At 45.7% G+C, this 17,672-nt stretch overlaps 6 protein-coding genes across 6 annotated transcripts; 4 read left to right on the forward strand and 2 right to left on the reverse strand.

Moving 5' to 3' along the window:
• Positions 1-811: 811 nt before the first annotated feature.
• Positions 812-1,143, forward strand: PGRI_018200 (Glucose-repressible protein Grg1; the record flags this gene model as incomplete). The annotated part of the gene is made up of 3 exons (XM_040789533.1): positions 812-826; positions 885-1,068; positions 1,127-1,143. The coding sequence occupies 3 exons, from the start codon at positions 812-814 to the stop codon at positions 1,141-1,143; spliced, it is 216 nt and encodes a 71-aa protein (XP_040646486.1).
• A 729-nt stretch (positions 1,144-1,872) lies between these two features.
• On the forward strand, positions 1,873-2,237 carry PGRI_018210 (uncharacterized protein; the record flags this gene model as incomplete). Its single annotated transcript, XM_040789534.1, has 2 exons — positions 1,873-2,074; positions 2,131-2,237. 2 exons carry the CDS (start codon positions 1,873-1,875, stop codon positions 2,235-2,237), a joined length of 309 nt encoding a protein of 102 aa, XP_040646487.1.
• A 361-nt stretch (positions 2,238-2,598) lies between these two features.
• PGRI_018220 (protein tyrosine phosphatase-like domain-containing protein) lies at positions 2,599-3,422 on the reverse strand (the record flags this gene model as incomplete). The annotated part of the gene is made up of 3 exons (XM_040789535.1): positions 2,599-2,672; positions 2,725-2,864; positions 2,938-3,422. The coding sequence occupies 3 exons, from the start codon at positions 3,420-3,422 to the stop codon at positions 2,599-2,601; spliced, it is 699 nt and encodes a 232-aa protein (XP_040646488.1).
• A 7,558-nt stretch (positions 3,423-10,980) lies between these two features.
• On the forward strand, positions 10,981-11,699 carry PGRI_018230 (Hpt domain-containing protein; the record flags this gene model as incomplete). Its single annotated transcript, XM_040789536.1, has 3 exons — positions 10,981-11,013; positions 11,069-11,241; positions 11,294-11,699. The coding sequence occupies 3 exons, from the start codon at positions 10,981-10,983 to the stop codon at positions 11,697-11,699; spliced, it is 612 nt and encodes a 203-aa protein (XP_040646489.1).
• Positions 11,700-14,855: 3,156 nt separating this feature from the next.
• PGRI_018240 (uncharacterized protein) lies at positions 14,856-15,480 on the forward strand (the record flags this gene model as incomplete). The annotated part of the gene is made up of 3 exons (XM_040789537.1): positions 14,856-14,954; positions 15,040-15,361; positions 15,416-15,480. 3 exons carry the CDS (start codon positions 14,856-14,858, stop codon positions 15,478-15,480), a joined length of 486 nt encoding a protein of 161 aa, XP_040646490.1.
• Positions 15,481-15,611: 131 nt separating this feature from the next.
• On the reverse strand, positions 15,612-17,320 carry PGRI_018250 (uncharacterized protein; the record flags this gene model as incomplete). The annotated part of the gene is made up of 4 exons (XM_040789538.1): positions 15,612-16,669; positions 16,732-16,812; positions 16,867-17,171; positions 17,238-17,320. The coding sequence occupies 4 exons, from the start codon at positions 17,318-17,320 to the stop codon at positions 15,612-15,614; spliced, it is 1,527 nt and encodes a 508-aa protein (XP_040646491.1).
• Between the last annotated feature and the right edge of the window lie 352 nt (positions 17,321-17,672).

Genomic DNA, 17,672 nt, shown 5'->3' on the forward strand with positions numbered 1-17,672 from the left:
GTTTGACCCCGGATGATATATCTTGCCAAGTTGAAAGGGATCTGTGTTTATTATTTATAATTGTACTCCGCACCTATGTTGTAGGCCTGTCAGAACCTCTCTAGCCCAATCTGACTGAGCGTCACTGGTGGCTGCAGATTACTCCGCAAATATTACCACTAACAGTGAGCTATTTACTATGTAAAAGGCGCTGAAGACTGGTAAGGATTAAATATTACACGAGAAGTCGACATCAAATGGCAAATGTACCTGGTCTCGTTGCCGGAAAAGACAGCTCGTGTCAGGGGATTTGCACCCTCGCAATACTATGTTGTAAATAGACTAATATAGCCGAGGTTGGCATAGAGGTTAGCCAATCACATAGTATTAGTGAAGTCAGTAGCTATAGGTATTGTATGAAATGTAGAATACCTGTTTTTGATGGCAATTAACAAGGTTACTATTTTCAATATGCATCATAGCAGTGTAATCTGTTCCCCACAATTCCAAGGAAACGGCCTACAATGTACCCAAGGTAAATTACATTGCTATTGTACAATGCAGAACAAATTAAAAGGTGGATTCCTCTTATCATCATACATGTAAGAACAAGGAATTTGTTACATCACCGAGCTAGTTTAGCTGTGAGTTCGGTCTTGTTTGTCTAATGACGTCATATCCTAAACCCTGCTACCAAACCGCCTGCCATTTACTATAAGTAGCCCTTTATGCTTCTGCCATTCACTTCATTCATCATACAATCCTCAAGCCTTCAAATCAACAAATATCCAAGACTTCCAAACCTCATTCCAACAACCTTTTTAAAATCATAATGGAGACCGCCAAGGTTCGCATCATCATGTCTTTATACATATCCGTTTTCATATACTAACCACTACTTTTAGAACGCCGTTAACTACGTTTCCGAGACCATCCAGGGTGGTGGTGCTCAGGCATCCAAGGAGGCCAACAAGCACGTCGCCAAGGACTCTGATGCCAGCTTGGGCAGCCGAGCTAGCGCCGCAAAGGATGCCGTCTTCGACAAGAAGGATGAGGCATCCCACAACACCAAGGCCGATGTCCACAAGGGTAAGATCATGGAAACCCAACAAGCTTATGGTATCGAATCAATGCTAATGATATACAGAGGCCACCAAGCACTAAACGGGTGCTCACTGAAATTGGATTACTGGGATAATGAGATACCACTTTTGCTAGCACTCAGGTGATAAGACAGACCCAGCTCTCTACCTGTACAATATTTGCGGATGACTTTATGCCAATGAATTACTTTCTCATGTAATAAATATCTTGAATCTTGTAAAGTGTATACAAACTTGCTATCGCTGTGTCTTATTATTATCTCTTGTGTCTGAGCACATACATATACGCCTAAATATGCTTTAGTAGTAAGATGTACAAGCAACTTGAATGCCGAAATCTGGGGTTTGACTTTCCAAGGTTATCTAATCGGTCCCACACATGACGTCACATGGATGTAATATTACAATATAGGTAAGGTTTTGGACATTCCAAGGTGTTCATCCTCTCAATACCATAGATAATCTGAAGTAAATTTGATCTCTTGTCATTCCAACTTTGAAGTGAATCTTGAAAGTTGTGTAATTTACGTCACCGGTGACCACTAAACCGGCAATAGAGGCGAAGACAACCTTGGAAGGACATGAAATAAAAAACGCCCAATCCTGCTATATGCCAGTACTATTCTATACTTCGTCATCGGACCTGCAAATTTGCTTTAGTATAAAGACCCGGTCTTAGGTCAAGAGTTGCCCCTTTGAAATTGAAACATATTCTTTTCCTTTAAAGCTCCCTACAAAACAACTATCGCAATTCATTCTCACAAGAGCTCCCAGAAATCCTCTAGCAACGATGACCTCAATTATTACTTCCATCAAGGACCTCATTGCCTCAATATTCGAGGTGATATTCTCTGTCATCAAGAGCACGCTGGGTACGGTGTATGATCTACTCATGGCTTTCGTCGACTTCTTTGCTGGCATTCCTAAGATGCTACTGCATACCGTGAAGGGCAGCCTGGAATCTGCAGGTGGGATTGGAACTTTCATTACCAGTGAGTTTATCATGATTGATTCAGCAAAATACCCAGCTAACGATTCATGCAAAAAGGCAACATCATTGTTATAGCTATAATCGCCCTTGGTGGCTATGGCTATCTGGCATATCAACGTCGTGAAGGTCGCCCAGTGCACGCTGGGGCCAAGAAGTTGAATTAAGGAAGAATTGGCAACTTGATATTTCAGCGAGAAGAGATTTGTTGAAGAATTGAATGAACATTACATCTTGACGAGTCTGCAATGCAAGATATAGATCTCTACGCGTGATGTAGGTGTACCGACGCATTGCTTGCTCAGGAGGCAGTTTGAATGACTTTTCTTTGCCCCTTTATGGTACCTGACTTCTGTAGATGGCCCCTCGATTGTTCAAACCACGCCCGCACGCTCAGGGGTCCCGGGCTCTAAGCATGACGGATACTCCCACTCTTTTTGATGATTCGGCGGCCTATAAATATAGGTCACCTTCTCATGTCCAATCAGTTTAATCAGATCTATATTGTGCCGTATGTGGATCAGCTGTTTAATCAGCTCTCTTCTTGCCGCGCATGATCTTGCGTCTTTGGGCAATCATGTGCGTGTACAGGATATAAGACCCTGTTAAGTAGTCAGTAACTGATACTACGGACACTACAGAAAAACAACATACCAGGCACGTAGATCACGAGAATCGCAATCAAGAGGTAGCGGAAAAACGGGCTCAGCTCGCCAGCAGGACCAAGGGCCTGGAAGATAAGTGTGCACTCGCTGGAGATACCAATGGGGTAGAAAATGTAGAAAGTGTTGTATCTAGTCGATGCAAAACTCATCAGCTCAATGAAGACAGACGATAAACATGCAGGGTGAAAAAGCCAAGACTTACCGCAACCAAGTCCACCAGCTTGGAACCGAGTTCCCAGACAACGTAATAGCAAAGAACCCATAACGGATAACCTCTGTAATTCCCCAAGCGAAAACACAGCCCAGATACGCATAATCACCCAGCTGGGTATCCCGCCCAGCACCAACAATCTCCCCACCAAACTGAGCCATAATCCCCCACACCAGCAGCAGCCGGCTAGAAACTTGCATGGCAGTCGTCATGAACGGTGCGCGCACGAGGCCTACAATGCTGTGCACGACTTCCAACAGGGCGAGGGATTGCGTGGCCAGCAGTAGCGGGGAAAAGGTCTGGCCGAAGACCTTCGGGAGAGTCTTGCTTGAGACATGGGCTGGGAGGAGGGAGGCCGTGTAGACGACGCAGGTTCCCCAGGCGAGGAGGTTGAGGGTGTTGTAGGTGAAGAGGTAGGATTTTGTTAAGCCCGAGGAGCCGGAGCGCGGAGCGCTTGAAGTTTTGATTGAGGCCATTGTTGACCGTGTATATTTCTCGTTGGTCTCGTGAAGGCGTTTGACGATGGTCTTACGCGGGGTGTGGGGATTGGAAATGTTGATTTGGTTGGGAAGCTCGCGATCAACAAAAAAAAGGAACCGAGGTTCCTTGTTCTTAATTGAGGCCCTCAATTTTCTCTGGCTTATCAGACGTAAATTGTTGCCATGAACAATAATCGGGTTCCATAACTCAGTTGGTTAGAGTGTGGTGCTAATAACGCCAAAGTCGAGGGTTCGACCCCCTCTGGAACCACATTTCTTTTTCTCATTTTTTTGAACCCATAGTTCTTTTTTTTAAAAAAAGCTGGTCTAGGGACTATTTACATCTTTGCTACCAAAATTTATATGATAACCGACTTCAGAAAGGATATAGTGTAAGTCTATATAGCTTCATCACTACTCCGTATAGGAGTGTATATTAGAAAAGTAGCCTTTTTCCATCTTTTTTTTGGCCGTCGACTATAAAACTGACACATCTAAGCGGAATCAATATTTGAGAAGACCTCTAAAAATACCACTGATATCACAAGTTATGCGGCCGGCCTACCATTCTTGCCTTTTATGGTTAAAGGCCTAGAACACCAAACTCTAAGTAACAGCGAGTGTCCCTGAGCAAGTTATTTATTAGAAGAAGAAAAAACAAAGACTTTTGAATAAAAATGAGCAAAAAGAAACATGGTTCCAGAGGGGGTCGAACCCTCGACTTTGGCGTTATTAGCACCACACTCTAACCAACTGAGTTATGGAACCAGATCATGTGATGGTGTCGAGTGTTTGTATATATTAATCGCAATGGCTATTGTACGAGGTAGAGATGTAAGACATGCAAGTTTGCAAATTCAATCCCGGAGAGTAAACTGGACTATATATTGATGTACTTATGATGTGAACTCTCAACGATCACATCAATCCCTCCGATATTTGTCCAACGTTTTGAATCATGCCATTCAAACGAGTCAAGTCAAACATAGACCACGCTGTCGGCAATACGAGGTGGAACCCAATCACTTGCAGTAGTCGACTAGATCATGCAGCTTTACACCACAGGATCAGCTAGTCCTGATATCCCTCTTGGCCAAGAACGCCTCCAGGGGGAGCCATCCGCTTGGCTGACTGCTTATGCACTCGGTTACCTTCAGCGAATCACATCTAGTCTATTGCTCGGCAGGCAGCTTCTGAGAATTGTTGACACCGTCCAGGCAGGGAAGCTGCAGCCGAGAAGCCGGCCGGATACGGGTTATATTCGGCATGGGCAAAGAGGATGAATGGCTAATCTCTTCAATGGGTGATTGACAATGTATAACTAGCATGTACAACATAGTTCCCAACTGCTAGTAGGTATGGTGAGACTAGTATACCCTCAATAAAATTATGCATAAAGATACTACTATACCACAGCCCAAACACGCTTTTCTCCACAACTCATTCGCGGGCTTCCAGAAAACCATAGGTTTTTTGACAAACCCGTTGCCGTGGCCATCTCGAAACATAGGAAATGCGATAAATTATAACCTAATATCTCAGCAATAATCTTCTACTGGGGTTTTCCTTGTGTGTTGGTACTTTTTGGGTGATATCTATGATCTTTAGGGGGGTTTAGAGAAATTCTATGACTTCGTGGTCGCGATATATATTTTAGTTCTCAATGAGGAAATCCTCAATACAGTAACATCTTAGTATTTTAATTTCTTTAACCTTTATTTATATATGAAGTTGAAAATCCCTATCAACTGCCATTGACAAAAAAAAAAAAAAAGAAAAAAAAAAAGGGACCCAGTAAGAATAAGAATGTTGAAATCGTGGATACAGAGGATGAGCTTCTAGACGATGTCAATATCGGCCGCGAAGCTTACCGTTTAGCGAAGTCAAAGCCACGAATTTCCAGAGACGTCCAATTCAGGGAATAAGATGCAGCGTACAAACTCCACATCAACAGTCAACCTTTGAAGCCTCCTAGGCCGAACGAAGAAGTGGTATAGATCCCAATGGCCTCCAACGACTTCTACCACTAGTCCCAGAGATTCCTAGAAGCTCATTGTTTCAGTCAATACGTCCCTCGAACAGTTATTCAAGGCCTCAACCATCAGCCAGAATATAATCCCCACATATCCAAGAACGAAAGAACGCCTTTGAACAGAACTGGAACTAGTTTAGAGCAGACATAGACACAGTTCAACAGAAATACAAAAGACTAGGCTCTAAGGGACTAGAGACAAGGGTATAGAAATCCTCTCTCGGAATCTCCGAGGGTTCTGGAAATAATACCAGATCAACAACAACTTCTTCGAGGGCACGAACGACCTAATCAATATCGTTTACGCCATTACTCCTTCAGAGAGAGGATGGTCAACTAAACCCAAGTAAGATATTATTTCTATCAGCTCAACACCTAATCCATTACTTGATCCACCAACAGGAAGATCTATTCTCCATTGATGCTTTTCTAAGTATGACCCTTGACTAGTGAGGGCCAATGCACCCATGCTTTGCTACGTGGACTGGTCCTATGAGGCTATTTTACTGATAGTTTACTTCAAATGTTTCTTGAGAATTCTAACGATCTGGATAAATTATAGATGGGTTCCATAACTCAGTTGGTTAGAGTGTGGTGCTAATAACGCCAAAGTCGAGGGTTCGACCCCCTCTGGAACCACGATTTCTTTTTTGCCCTTTCTGTGCTTTTTACTCCTCTGTATTTTGTACTCCGTATCTTGCTATATAAGTGCAGCTTGGCTTAAGGGGCGTGGCGCAAGCTGTCTATTGCCAGGGCATCGAGTGCCAGAAGAACAACAATTTCTACGAACATCACAGAGAACCGGTGCTTGCTATAGATGAATTATCTCTAGCACCGTCCAGCCCCGTCGCCATGCCCTTAGCCAGCTGGAAAGCTTAAAGCAAAGGGGGCTTTTAATTCTGCACTTATTCTCATTTAATTATCTGCCGCTGCATTTGACTACACGATAGACGCAAATTCTAGTACCAACTCTAGTACCTCTTAACATGGAAATCATAAACACCATATACAAAGGAACTACGCTTTCTATGCTACATCGGCCTTATTATACATAGGAAAGTCGTCTGCACAAATAAAGCCTTCTCCGGCCCTTTTTTTGCTACTTTTCCATGAACTAGACAAGGGTTTGAGGAGATTAAATATCTGCATTTTCCGACAAGCCTGTTCCTAAGTAAGGTATGTCAGACTTCGAAATAGATATCTGTCGTCAATAATTGCTGGAAAAGCTCACGCCTTTCGGTAGCCATGGATTAAGAAGTTGGTCTGAATAGGTTGATCGCTCCTTCCTATAGTAATTCACATAGGCCCCGGGGACCTTAGCTTTACATTCATCTTAACCTCCAAACTTGTCATAAATTCACCAAATACTGCTACAAGAATAATGGAACTCCCAATTTGCGAAATTCTCATTTTCATCATCTCTACTGGCGCCAGGACACCTTTGTTATTGCCATGAGCTGGTTTTCCGGTTGGCTATGCGTTGGCTCTCTATGGGGTTGTTTGCCCAGCCGCCCCCCATCTCCCATTGGGTGGATGTTGGCCGGTACTTCGAGTACACTTGTTGTATTCCTTGCTACCCCTGTAAATGAGGCCTGTGTCCTAAATTCCAAGGCAGTATACACAATGCACGGGCTAACGTATGTGCATGTGGTGTATATAGTACCTTATCATCAGACATTTTGTCTCTTCTTTTGGGAACCCTTCTGTTAGGGAACTGCATGGTATGATATAAGCCCGAACCCGGGATACACTGGAGGCGCACAGTAATAATGGAATCTTAGCCTTGAGGAAACGGGGTGACACTTCGATGATTGAACACGACAAAGAGCCGGCGACTGCAGAGTAAAGTGTAAATACGATATTTCAAAGGGAGGAAGTCGGTTATTGATATCAATAGCTCGACAGGGAGACCGGCTAGCGTGTTCATATTGGGAATCTCAGAAGGTGGAGCACGCCTTTCCCATGATCGAGATACTACTGAAGAGCAGATATCGAGGACCCACTGCATGTCAGAGGGGATGTTTGGCTCACGCAGATGGAAGCGAAGTCTAAGTTGACTTAACAAGTGGGAAACGAAGGTGGAGTGGGAGCCGGGGTAGTTGTGGGTAACGAGAGTGATGGTAGTTCAATCAAGGTGGAAATTGAATGAAATGATAATTTGAATGTCCGGTGATTCCATAGGAAGTTCTCATAATATTCGAAACCGTAAAACTAGATAAACGTAGCTCAACCTTGGAAGTCATTTTGCCCGGTTAGGCATAGTAGGCCCATTTCTTCTTAGAGCCTACAAAGCTTGAGGGATGGATAAATTGTTAAGTACATTGTATATATAACTGTGTTATTGAAGCAAAAATAAAATCGAGTTGAAGAATATAGAGTAGCAAAAAGAACAAAGGACAAAAAAAAAGAAATTGTGGTTCCAGAGGGGGTCGAACCCTCGACTTTGGCGTTATTAGCACCACACTCTAACCAACTGAGTTATGGAACCCGTATTTGATGATTTGACTTGCCAATCTTTGCTCTATATGCCAACTGGATGCTAATAGATTCTTTTCACCCACAGAAGGTAATTATATTTAGCTTGATATCTGGCCAGGCATAACAATGATGAAGCACACACTATCCTTGGCCCGTAAGACTGGCAAGACAAAACGATATCCGAGAATACCGTTGACTACTCCGTATTAAAGAGAACACTAGAAAGACCATTGAAAAGACATCAGCGCCGTCTGAGTATTGAGCGCTACGAATGCTGACTGAGCATACCCTGAGCTCCCATAAAGCGGCGACACCCTGATCGGGATAATTGCAACCGTGACCTAAAATCTAGTATATCGTGCTACATATGCAGGAGTGTATATATAGAAAAGTAAAGTAATGTGTAATTGACGTAATCGGCGTAATTTGCCGGTATGCTAAAAATGACATCAGCGGCTGGGTGGGCTGCACTACAACCCCATTATATGATGTCATGGCTATCATCGCATCTTATCATTGGTCGAGAATGATGAAGAGTGTGCGAGAGCCAACCACCAGCAAAAGCCAGGGCAATGGAGATGCACAACCCCCTAATTCTCTATATATACAAAGATAGCTGCGGTTCGCGAATGTGAATATATTCGACTTCGACATACAACTAACCACTACGCTAGTCCTTTCCTAGGAAACTGAAACCGTCAAATCAGACCAGAGAAAAAAAAGCAATGAAAGGAACAAAAACACCCATCGTTATCGGTGACAGCATAATCTCTGTCTTAGCCCAGCAATATTACCGCCCCTTTCCCCTCTGAGAGAGGAAAAACAAACCCGTGGAGCCGTGGACTCACACATCGTTCAACTCACTGTCACCGAGTACGTCAGATGAGAAATCCATGCAACACACAGGAAGAACGCGTCCCGAGTTAACTGGACACGGTCCTTGAGGGTCCAGACCAACTGGATCAGGTTATCTCTGCGCACTTGGCCCAAGTCGATGCTTCCCTGCTGTACGAACCGGGATTATTACGTCTTACCCTCTTTTTTTTTCCCTTTTTCTTTGCGGCTAAAAGTCTACTAGGACACTAGGTGTTTTTTTTCTGTTTTCAAGCAATACAGACCGGGTCTTGAAAAGTTCTGATCCTCTTCCACTCAAAGAATGGCCACCAGGAACCAAAAAGGAAAAAAAAAAAAAAGGCTATCGCTATTCGCAGTTCCCCAAATGATTCCGCGTGTGACCGTCTGAGATTTCTCTTTGGGAAAGACCAAATGACGTTCCCTGTGATCGGCGGCCCGATGATGTCGTCTTGCTGGCCCCCCCTACTCCGTACCGCTGCCAGACGGGTATAGGAGCAGTCTTTTGCGGTCAGAAAACGTGTGTTTTTTTGGATTGTTTTTTTTGTGCCCTATCAGTCTCCACGAAACCCGTACTATCCAGTACACTTACAGCAGTTCTGGGTGTTTATCCACTTCGCTCCACGCTTTTTCTTCTCGGTGAATCAGTTGGAGAGGTGATGCCACGCCAATATAGTCTGCTCCTGTGGGACCCTGTTATAAACAGACCCTCTTATAAACGGAACTCGGACGATTATGATTCAGAGATAACAGTTCCTTGCAAGATCGTGGCTGAAAATCCAAGATTATAATGTACGATTCAACCAAATAAAAGCAGCAACAGTGTCAAAAAGCAAGGTTTGTGGGGTACAAGTACATCTTGTACTAATTGTGTATGCGCAGAATTGCTTTTTTTGGAGTTATCGAGAAAAGTAATAAAATCCCGTTTTTCATCAGAATCCAATTAGAACCCATTGTATAGATTGTAGCTAATAATATAATGTACTAGCTCTACAATCATGTTTTCCCCCGAGTATGCCAAGGACGAAGAGCAATGTACAATACCAAATATTACTTATTTTCATATATATATATATATATATATATTTATTATAGTGATCAATGAAATGCTAAATAAATTCATTTTCTGATTTTTCCTTATTTTTCTCTATTTTCTCTATCTTTTTTTTCCCATCTAAATCCCAAAATCCCAACATCCTCCTAGTTGGTTCCTTTGGAGTTGACCTACCCACCTTCTCTTTCTCCGCCCCTCCGATTTCCTCTCTTCCCCCCCTCTCTCTCTTCTCATCTCTTTGACTTCTCCTTTTCTCTTCCGCACGCGTCTTTCTCTCTTTTTTTCTCTCTCCCTTTTCCCTTTCATTTTTGGGCTCTACCCGATTGTGCTCCTTATCCTTTTTTATCGGGATTTGATCACCTCAAACGAGAAAAAAAAATCATTATAGGTGGGATGAACATTCCTATTTGCCCCTCTTTGAATATCTTCTCATTTTTCCCTTTAATTCCCTGTCAAGTGGAGACCCTGGCTTTTGGGGCTGCAGCTATCGCGATGCGCTAGTCCCTGTTTACAAGGCTGTGACTGGATCACGTTCGAGTATATGCGAATGGCCCTGTTCCATTTACCGCATATACCTCCACAATCTGTTTTAATTCTTCCCCCCCGCCTCCGAACCCTGCTTTGTGTCGCATTGCCTTTTTATACCCCCTCGACTCCATTGTGATTCTCTTTACTGCCCACTACCCTGATTATTCAATCTGTATCTCATCTCGGGTCCAGCCTCTTTACCCCCCTGGCTATAGACCTCCGGAGCCGCCATTGTCCCCGGTAACAGCTCCCTTGCTACCTTGGTGCCTGGATCCGTAACACCCTGCTGGATTCGTAAGACATATGCGCTGTGTGCAGATTCTGCGATTCTGACGTCCTTGTTGTATCATCATTGATCTTTGCATTTGGGATCTCGTTGATTTGCCACATTGTTCTATCCAAGATCTGGACCAGTTGGATGAACCTGAGCTGACTGGGATTTACAAGCAGACTCCCCTCGTATTCCACCTGCATTGGCTGAAAACCAGACCGGAGAAATCAACCTCATTTTCATCCAACGATTGTGACGATCTGCGCAGTGCAACTAACTTGCCCCCACCTACTCCCTTCGGCATCTCCACACACACACACACGCACACACATACACAGCCATGGCACCAACCGATACCAAAAAGGCCGAGCCTGTAAGTATCTTTTGCCCCGTGGACAAAGGTTCCTCGGCCTGACATTCGAGTTTAGGCCAATCAGGGCCCACCCAAGCTCTCTGATTATAAGGAAATCCTCGACGAGAGCACATTCGAACAGATCCTTGAGATGGACGATGACGAGGAGGATCGCGATTTCAGCAAGAGCATTGTGTACGGTTTCTTTGATCAGGCCGAGAATACCTACAAGAAGATTCAGAAGGAAATGTGAGTCCTGCAACAATTCGGGTAATTGTCCCTTTGCCTAAACTTTGCACAGAGATGACAAGAACCTCGATGAACTCTCTGCCCTCGGTCACTTCCTCAAGGGCTCATCGGCTACACTGGGCCTTATCAAGGTCAAGGATGGCTGTGAGAAGATCCAACACTTTGGCGCCAACAAGGACGAGACAGGTCTCATTGACGAACCCGATACCGAGGTCTGCCTCAAGGCTATCAAAAAGACTCTGGATGAAGTCAAGGTCGAATACCGCAAGGTCGAGAAGCTCCTCCGCCGGTACTATGGTGAGGAGGTGAAGGATGAAGAAGAGAAGCCAGAAGAGGAGGTTAAGGAGCAGAAGGAAGAAAAGCCCAAGGCAGAGCCCAAGAAGGAGATCCAGGAGGCCAAGGAGGCCAAGGAGACCAAGGAGCCCACTAAGGAGCCCACTAAGGAAGTCTCGAAATAAGCGGTCATGCAGGCTGATTGATATTCCTCCCTCCCCTTTTTCTTTTTAGCGACGGATGGAGCATGGCAAATGGCTTTTCTTTTTCATTTTCCCCTTTGCCCTTTTTTACTCCCTTTCTCTCATCTCTCATCCCCTCCCGATCCTGGCTTTTCTGGCTTTCTTGACACGTACATAACAACCTCCCCCACCATACCTCCTCTTCCCGTCCGGACACTGGTGTGGAAACGGATATTTTTGGTCTGTCACGTAAGTGCAGGCGCGAGAATCGTGACGATTCCGAGGAGTCTTGAACAATAGCGACATACGGAAATCCGAGTGCCTCTGTCAGGCCCTGTTTTCTTTATAACCTTGGATCATCGCATAAGTAGCCATTGCGTCAGTATTGAGGCACGTGTAACGCGAGAAGTAGATATGCCACGTCAAAGTCTAAAGTAACAAATACTTGAAGAGCTCAAAAGATCAGAACTTTTATCAGATCAAAGCCCTGGAGTATCCCGAGAAGTGGCGCCCTAAAAAGCTTTTTACCTTCAGCCACTTACGTGGGGACCCCTGGGGCCCGAATAAGCTTGACTCAACCTTGGGAACTTAATATATACTTGGCTCCAGAATGGACCTAATCTCGTTCTCTTCGATCTCACTTGTCTATCTGCCAAGGACCTGACATTCAAGATGGATACCACCAGTGGAATTCGAGTCGAAAGCTCGTGTCTGCGCTTCATAAGCCCTAATCCCCGAATGTGCACTTGATGAGATTCATATTTTTAGAAAGATCCCACTCCATGATCTACTCCAACTGACAGCAAATACTGCTGTATCTGCATCTGCATCCGCTCTTGCATGGCTAATGGCGAATGGTACACGAGTACCGGGCACCTACAGTATGGGGAGATGGTGCAACGGCGGCGACATCCAACGGGCATACTCCCATATTGCTGGAGCTGAGATTTAACTGGTTTGACTAACTAGCTAGAGTCATTTGGCCTCTAAAGAGCGCTCTGTATATCTCAAGGCACGATTCAGAATGGCTGATCCAAATGCTCATATCTCCTTGGCCTGGCCATTCCCAAAGATCGATCTTTCAACAGAGGATGTGTTAGTATGCAATGCAGCGGCGGGATTATGCTGTGTCATTCAAATCGTGGCATGCAGACGATCCACCTTTGACTGTCCCTCGCCTTGTGCGCAATGTGACATCCGTTCTTTAATCGCAATGCCAACGAGGAAAGGCTCTCGAGCCGGAGATTGGACGGTATGACCTCCTGTCAAAGATTACGTGCCGCTTTTCCCTCCATGGTATATCTATTTGCTCTCTGGTCGCGATCTGGTTGCCAAACTAGCTTTCAGCACATATACCAGCCGCAATGCTATATTCAACCCTATCTAATTATAGCGGGACCGTGTCGCTCGGAGTCCGCTAAAAAGGATATATCTAATTCCAAACACCAATCCGCAGTACTTGTTGCCACGTTGCTCGTCCAATTCAACAATTATCCCATTGCATATGCACCATCACAAACGAGAAAATTGAAATCGAGTCAAGCCATCTCCCTACCGGATCCCCCTTCCCCGCAACAGGACGCAAGTACGCGCTCACCATCGAAAGCCGATGCAGATGCAAGTAACAGCACCGATTTGGTTTCCGGTCTGTCGAATTTCTGCTCGATTGCATGCTGGCCTGGATTCCGGCCTGTCAGGTCACACGACATAGCCAACGAGCCTTTTTGCCCTCTGCACGATGCCTGCAAGCCGACGGGTAGGCACAGGTGCCTTATTTGGCTTTATTTCCCGCTAGCAAGGGTGACTGTGAATGTCTCGCTTGCTGGGTTGGGTTTCAGTGGACCTCGATGCCGAGTTCGGGGTGCACAGTCTGATCCTCTAGCTCTCTACACAGCGGACGTTCTAGCTAGCGAATGTGGCTTTCTAGATCTGGCCCTGTTAAGCTAGAGCTATATCTCCTCCACTGCGGATACGTACATGTGCGTGGCAAGGATATTAATATTCAGATATACTAGCTTTCCCTGCCGAGTAACCTGCCTGTTCCTGTTCGGATGGGGAGCTGGCAACATGCAATATCCAAACTGCCCTCGAATACACACCCCTTTCTCATGCATGCAAGCATACATATATCTTCTACCCGTCTGTCTCGGATAGCAGACCTGAGCTCAGCAGGTCGGCCTTGATATACCAGAACGCACTTAGCCTGCCTTCGCGCTCAGTCCTCGATCCCGAGTGCTGGGGCCACGAAGGCTCTGTTTGCGATTGTCTCTCTTTATCCGACTTATCATTCTGTCCAAAACACTTCTTTTCGAAGGGGCGAGCAAGAATTAGATAACATGAATAGGAGGTTTGTATAACCTCCATTTCTGTTTCTCTCTCCCTTCATCGCCTTTGATGTAAACTGGATACACTCTCGTTTGCTATATCCGAACTTCATGCCCCCAGTCTACCACTGAGAAGGACTGTACCACAGCGCCGTAGCCCTATTGCCTAATTCCACTAGCCAGCCGTTTACTTACACGCTAAGCCACTAACAGCGAACATACCCTGCCCGGATCGCAGTTTGACGTAGCTCGGGGTTGTATATCAACGGCTGTGCAGTGATCGTCCACACATTGTACATGTACCACCTCAACTCCACGAATGCAAGTATAGTAGCGCCTAACCCCGGAGAATAGTAAGCGCCAACAGACAAATCCCAAAATAACAAAAATACCTCTACCTTGACTTCCATATTTACCTGAGCACAAAATAAATAATATTTATAGGTAAGAGATGTCTTAGTCTCCCTTGAATCCCTGTCTCCGGATCCTTGTGCTTGTGTTATATCGATCTGATTGCATTTGCCCCATTTCCCCAATTCCCCGCTTGGTCTGATTGCGTCTGTTTCTGTCTCTCCGTTCGCTCTGCTTAATTCCGATATAGACATCTCTGATTGTATCGGCTTCGGCGCCGTGCGAATTTCAGCCAACGGCCGATGGGTTTCCGCGCAGTTGAGATCTGTTTGAATGGGGGATATAAAGTGTATGATGCGAGCTGTTTCTTCACTTTCACATTCATATTCATATCTTGATTTCCCATATAGAACCTCGGTTTTTATACCCACGACATACTATACACATCGACAACCCTATCCAATACACTCAGAGGAATTCAACAATGCCCGTCGGCCCTCGAGTATCCAAAGAAGAATTCATGCACGCATTGGGTCTGAACCCACAAGACCCGCATCATGAGCAATACTACCGCGCCATGCGAGTAAGTATACCGAACCTTTATTATCTTCCCTCCTATTACCTCTCATACGTACACATATCCCAAGAACCACCCTAACAAAACACAGGACGAAGCAATAATTGTCTACAACCGCATGAACCTAGACACCTCCAACCTTCTCGACACTGTACGCGCCGACCCAGCAACTCGTCCCCCTTTCTTCTGGCACCATATCCGTCCGGACTGCCAGCGCTGGGCGATTCTAGAGATCTGCCACAATGCGCCGCCGCTGGTTCGCGGCTTGTTTGAGCGCGGAGCCACGAATGGCGAGTACGGCCCGAACTGGGTTGCCGGGTGGTTGTTGTATAGTGTTTTTCGGTCGCGGGATGTGAGGAATAATCGGAATAGGAGGAAAGGAGATGTTGCGGGGTCTGCGGGTTCGGAATCTGGTATGTATAATGTGGTTTCTTTTGGTTTATTTTAGATGCTGATGGTTTTTATAGATAAACGTATGGAAGAGACACAGCCGAAGAAGTACTATGATCCTGTGCGGAATGGGACAGTATGATATTTGAGGATGAGGGTGTTTGTGTTTGTTTTTTCCTTTTCATATTCAGTGCTGCTAATACATAATTGATGTTGTATAATTGGAGTATAAATTTGATGTAATGCAAAAGTACAAGAATGACAAGATTGAAATCAATCTTCCTCGTCATTCTTATCATCCTCACTCTTCTTCTCATGTTTCTCTCGACGGTCTGACTTCAAGACTTCTGTCACACGCTTATCCTGCTCATCAGCACGCTCATTCCATTCAGCATCATACTCAGCCGCGATATTCTTAATCTCCCCACGAAGCGACTTCCCCTCATCAATTAAAGACTCCCAAAGCTGCAAATCAACGTTATGCAACTGATAAAGTTTCTTCTGCCTCGCACTGATCGTAAAATCCAGCGCAGACTTGTAAGAAATCTCCCGATTGTGATACAAAAACCACAAATAACCACCCATCAAAGTGGACAAAGAGACCAAGTAAGTCACAGGTTCCATAGTATCCCATCCGAGATCAGTCTCGAACGTCAATCTATAGACCGTAAACCACCAAATGGCAAGAATTCCAAACCCGCCAATAGCAACCCGCTGCGCACCCCGATGCGCTAGCGCATCGCAATTTTCCTTCACATCCGCTATGGCTTGGATGCGTCGCGAGAGCTTGCGTAAACGCATGCGGAGGTAATACGTGCGCTCGTTGAACGAGGGTACCGCGACGCGGATTTGGCTTAGACCAGACGGCGCGCCCTCGATCGTCACGATGAACTCGCCTGCGCGCGCAGCATCCCGGATGAAGTCGCCTATCTCTGTGGCTTGTGACCAGCGCACGAAACGTTCGGGTTCGCCGTCGGACGGCGGGGCGCCGTTCGTTTTGCGCGGGTAGCTGTAGGTTTCGACGTCTTCTTCGCGAGACCGGCGGTGCTGGGTTGGTGATCGGCGGCCGTTGAGGGGTTTGCTGCCGCCAACGCCGTCGTTGCCGGGGATGAAGTCTCCTGTGTTCTGGTTTGCGTCTAGGTCGATTTCGTCTTCGATTCGCTTTTTAGGTTTGATTGCGTTGTCATCGTGCTGGAGTGCGATGAAGGATATGGCAGGTGGACGGAGCTTATCGGTGTTGCCTTTAATTGGGGGTAGCTCTGACTGGATCAGACGCTCTAGGTATGATAGTGGTTGTTGGGGGTGGACTAGGATAGCTATGGGTTCGATTTCTGGGAGAGTGATTAGCACGCTGGCCCAATTATGTGCAGAGAATATATCAAGACCGACGAACCTTTAGCGTAGCCTTCGTGGCCGATGGTCGTTAAAGGAATGATTAATTTGAAAAGCCGCGATGGCGTCGTCAACATTTTACCTATCCGCAAGGTCAACATTGATACTCAAAGTGATTACAGTGGGAACTTCTTACCTTTGGTCATTCTCTCAGGCCACTTTCCCTCTTTGCCATTTTCACCAAGAACTGTCCGCCGAGGCCGAGCTTCTTGATTGCCCTCTTGAACTTCAAACTTCTCCAAAAGCTCTTGGGTCCTCTTTTTATCACTGGAGGTTTGTGTTGGACCAGGTTGGCTGAATTTCCTGACCGGAATCCATGCAAGATGATCTCGTGGAATTGCAGCGGGCCCAGAACATCCCAGCTTCGTTACCAGTGATGCTCCAGAAGCTCCCAGACCAATACCCTTGCCGATACACCTCCCTGAAAATGAACTGCTATGCCTAATTGAAGCAGTAGAGCCATTTCTAGCCCAGCCATGTAGCCCCGCCGAGCCAATCTTAACTAACGAGGTGTACGGGCTCCCGCGTTGTGAGATCCTCCCCGTCGCCGCCGACACGATAGGGGCGCAATTCCGTGTCGGGAAATGCATTTTAAAAAGGGCGGTATCCTTTGGTCTTCCAATTGTTTATATTGTATGTTCAATTCGCATATGAAATGAGGAAGGATATGTCGTAGACCGTGGGAATTGATAGATTTGTGTCGCGTAGGAGATTCAAGACATGACGAAGCGGCGTTTCAAGACACGTGTGGAGAAAAGATGATGTAGGAAAGAGTAGGTTTAGCAGTAAGCTAACCAGGATGATCTATGCACAAAGCACAGCTCATTCTCAAAGTTGGCGTTATGCCTTGGAATATCCTGACGTCAGAGAAGCGCACGGGATCCATCTGGGTCTCGGCACTTTGGGGCGGTGTGGCTTGGATTGTGGCAGTGCTGGATCTAT

Source organism: Penicillium griseofulvum (assembly GCF_001561935.1).
Source record: "Penicillium griseofulvum strain PG3 chromosome Unknown contig_80, whole genome shotgun sequence".
In the NCBI taxonomy this organism is placed as follows: Eukaryota; Fungi; Ascomycota; class Eurotiomycetes; order Eurotiales; family Aspergillaceae; genus Penicillium; species Penicillium griseofulvum.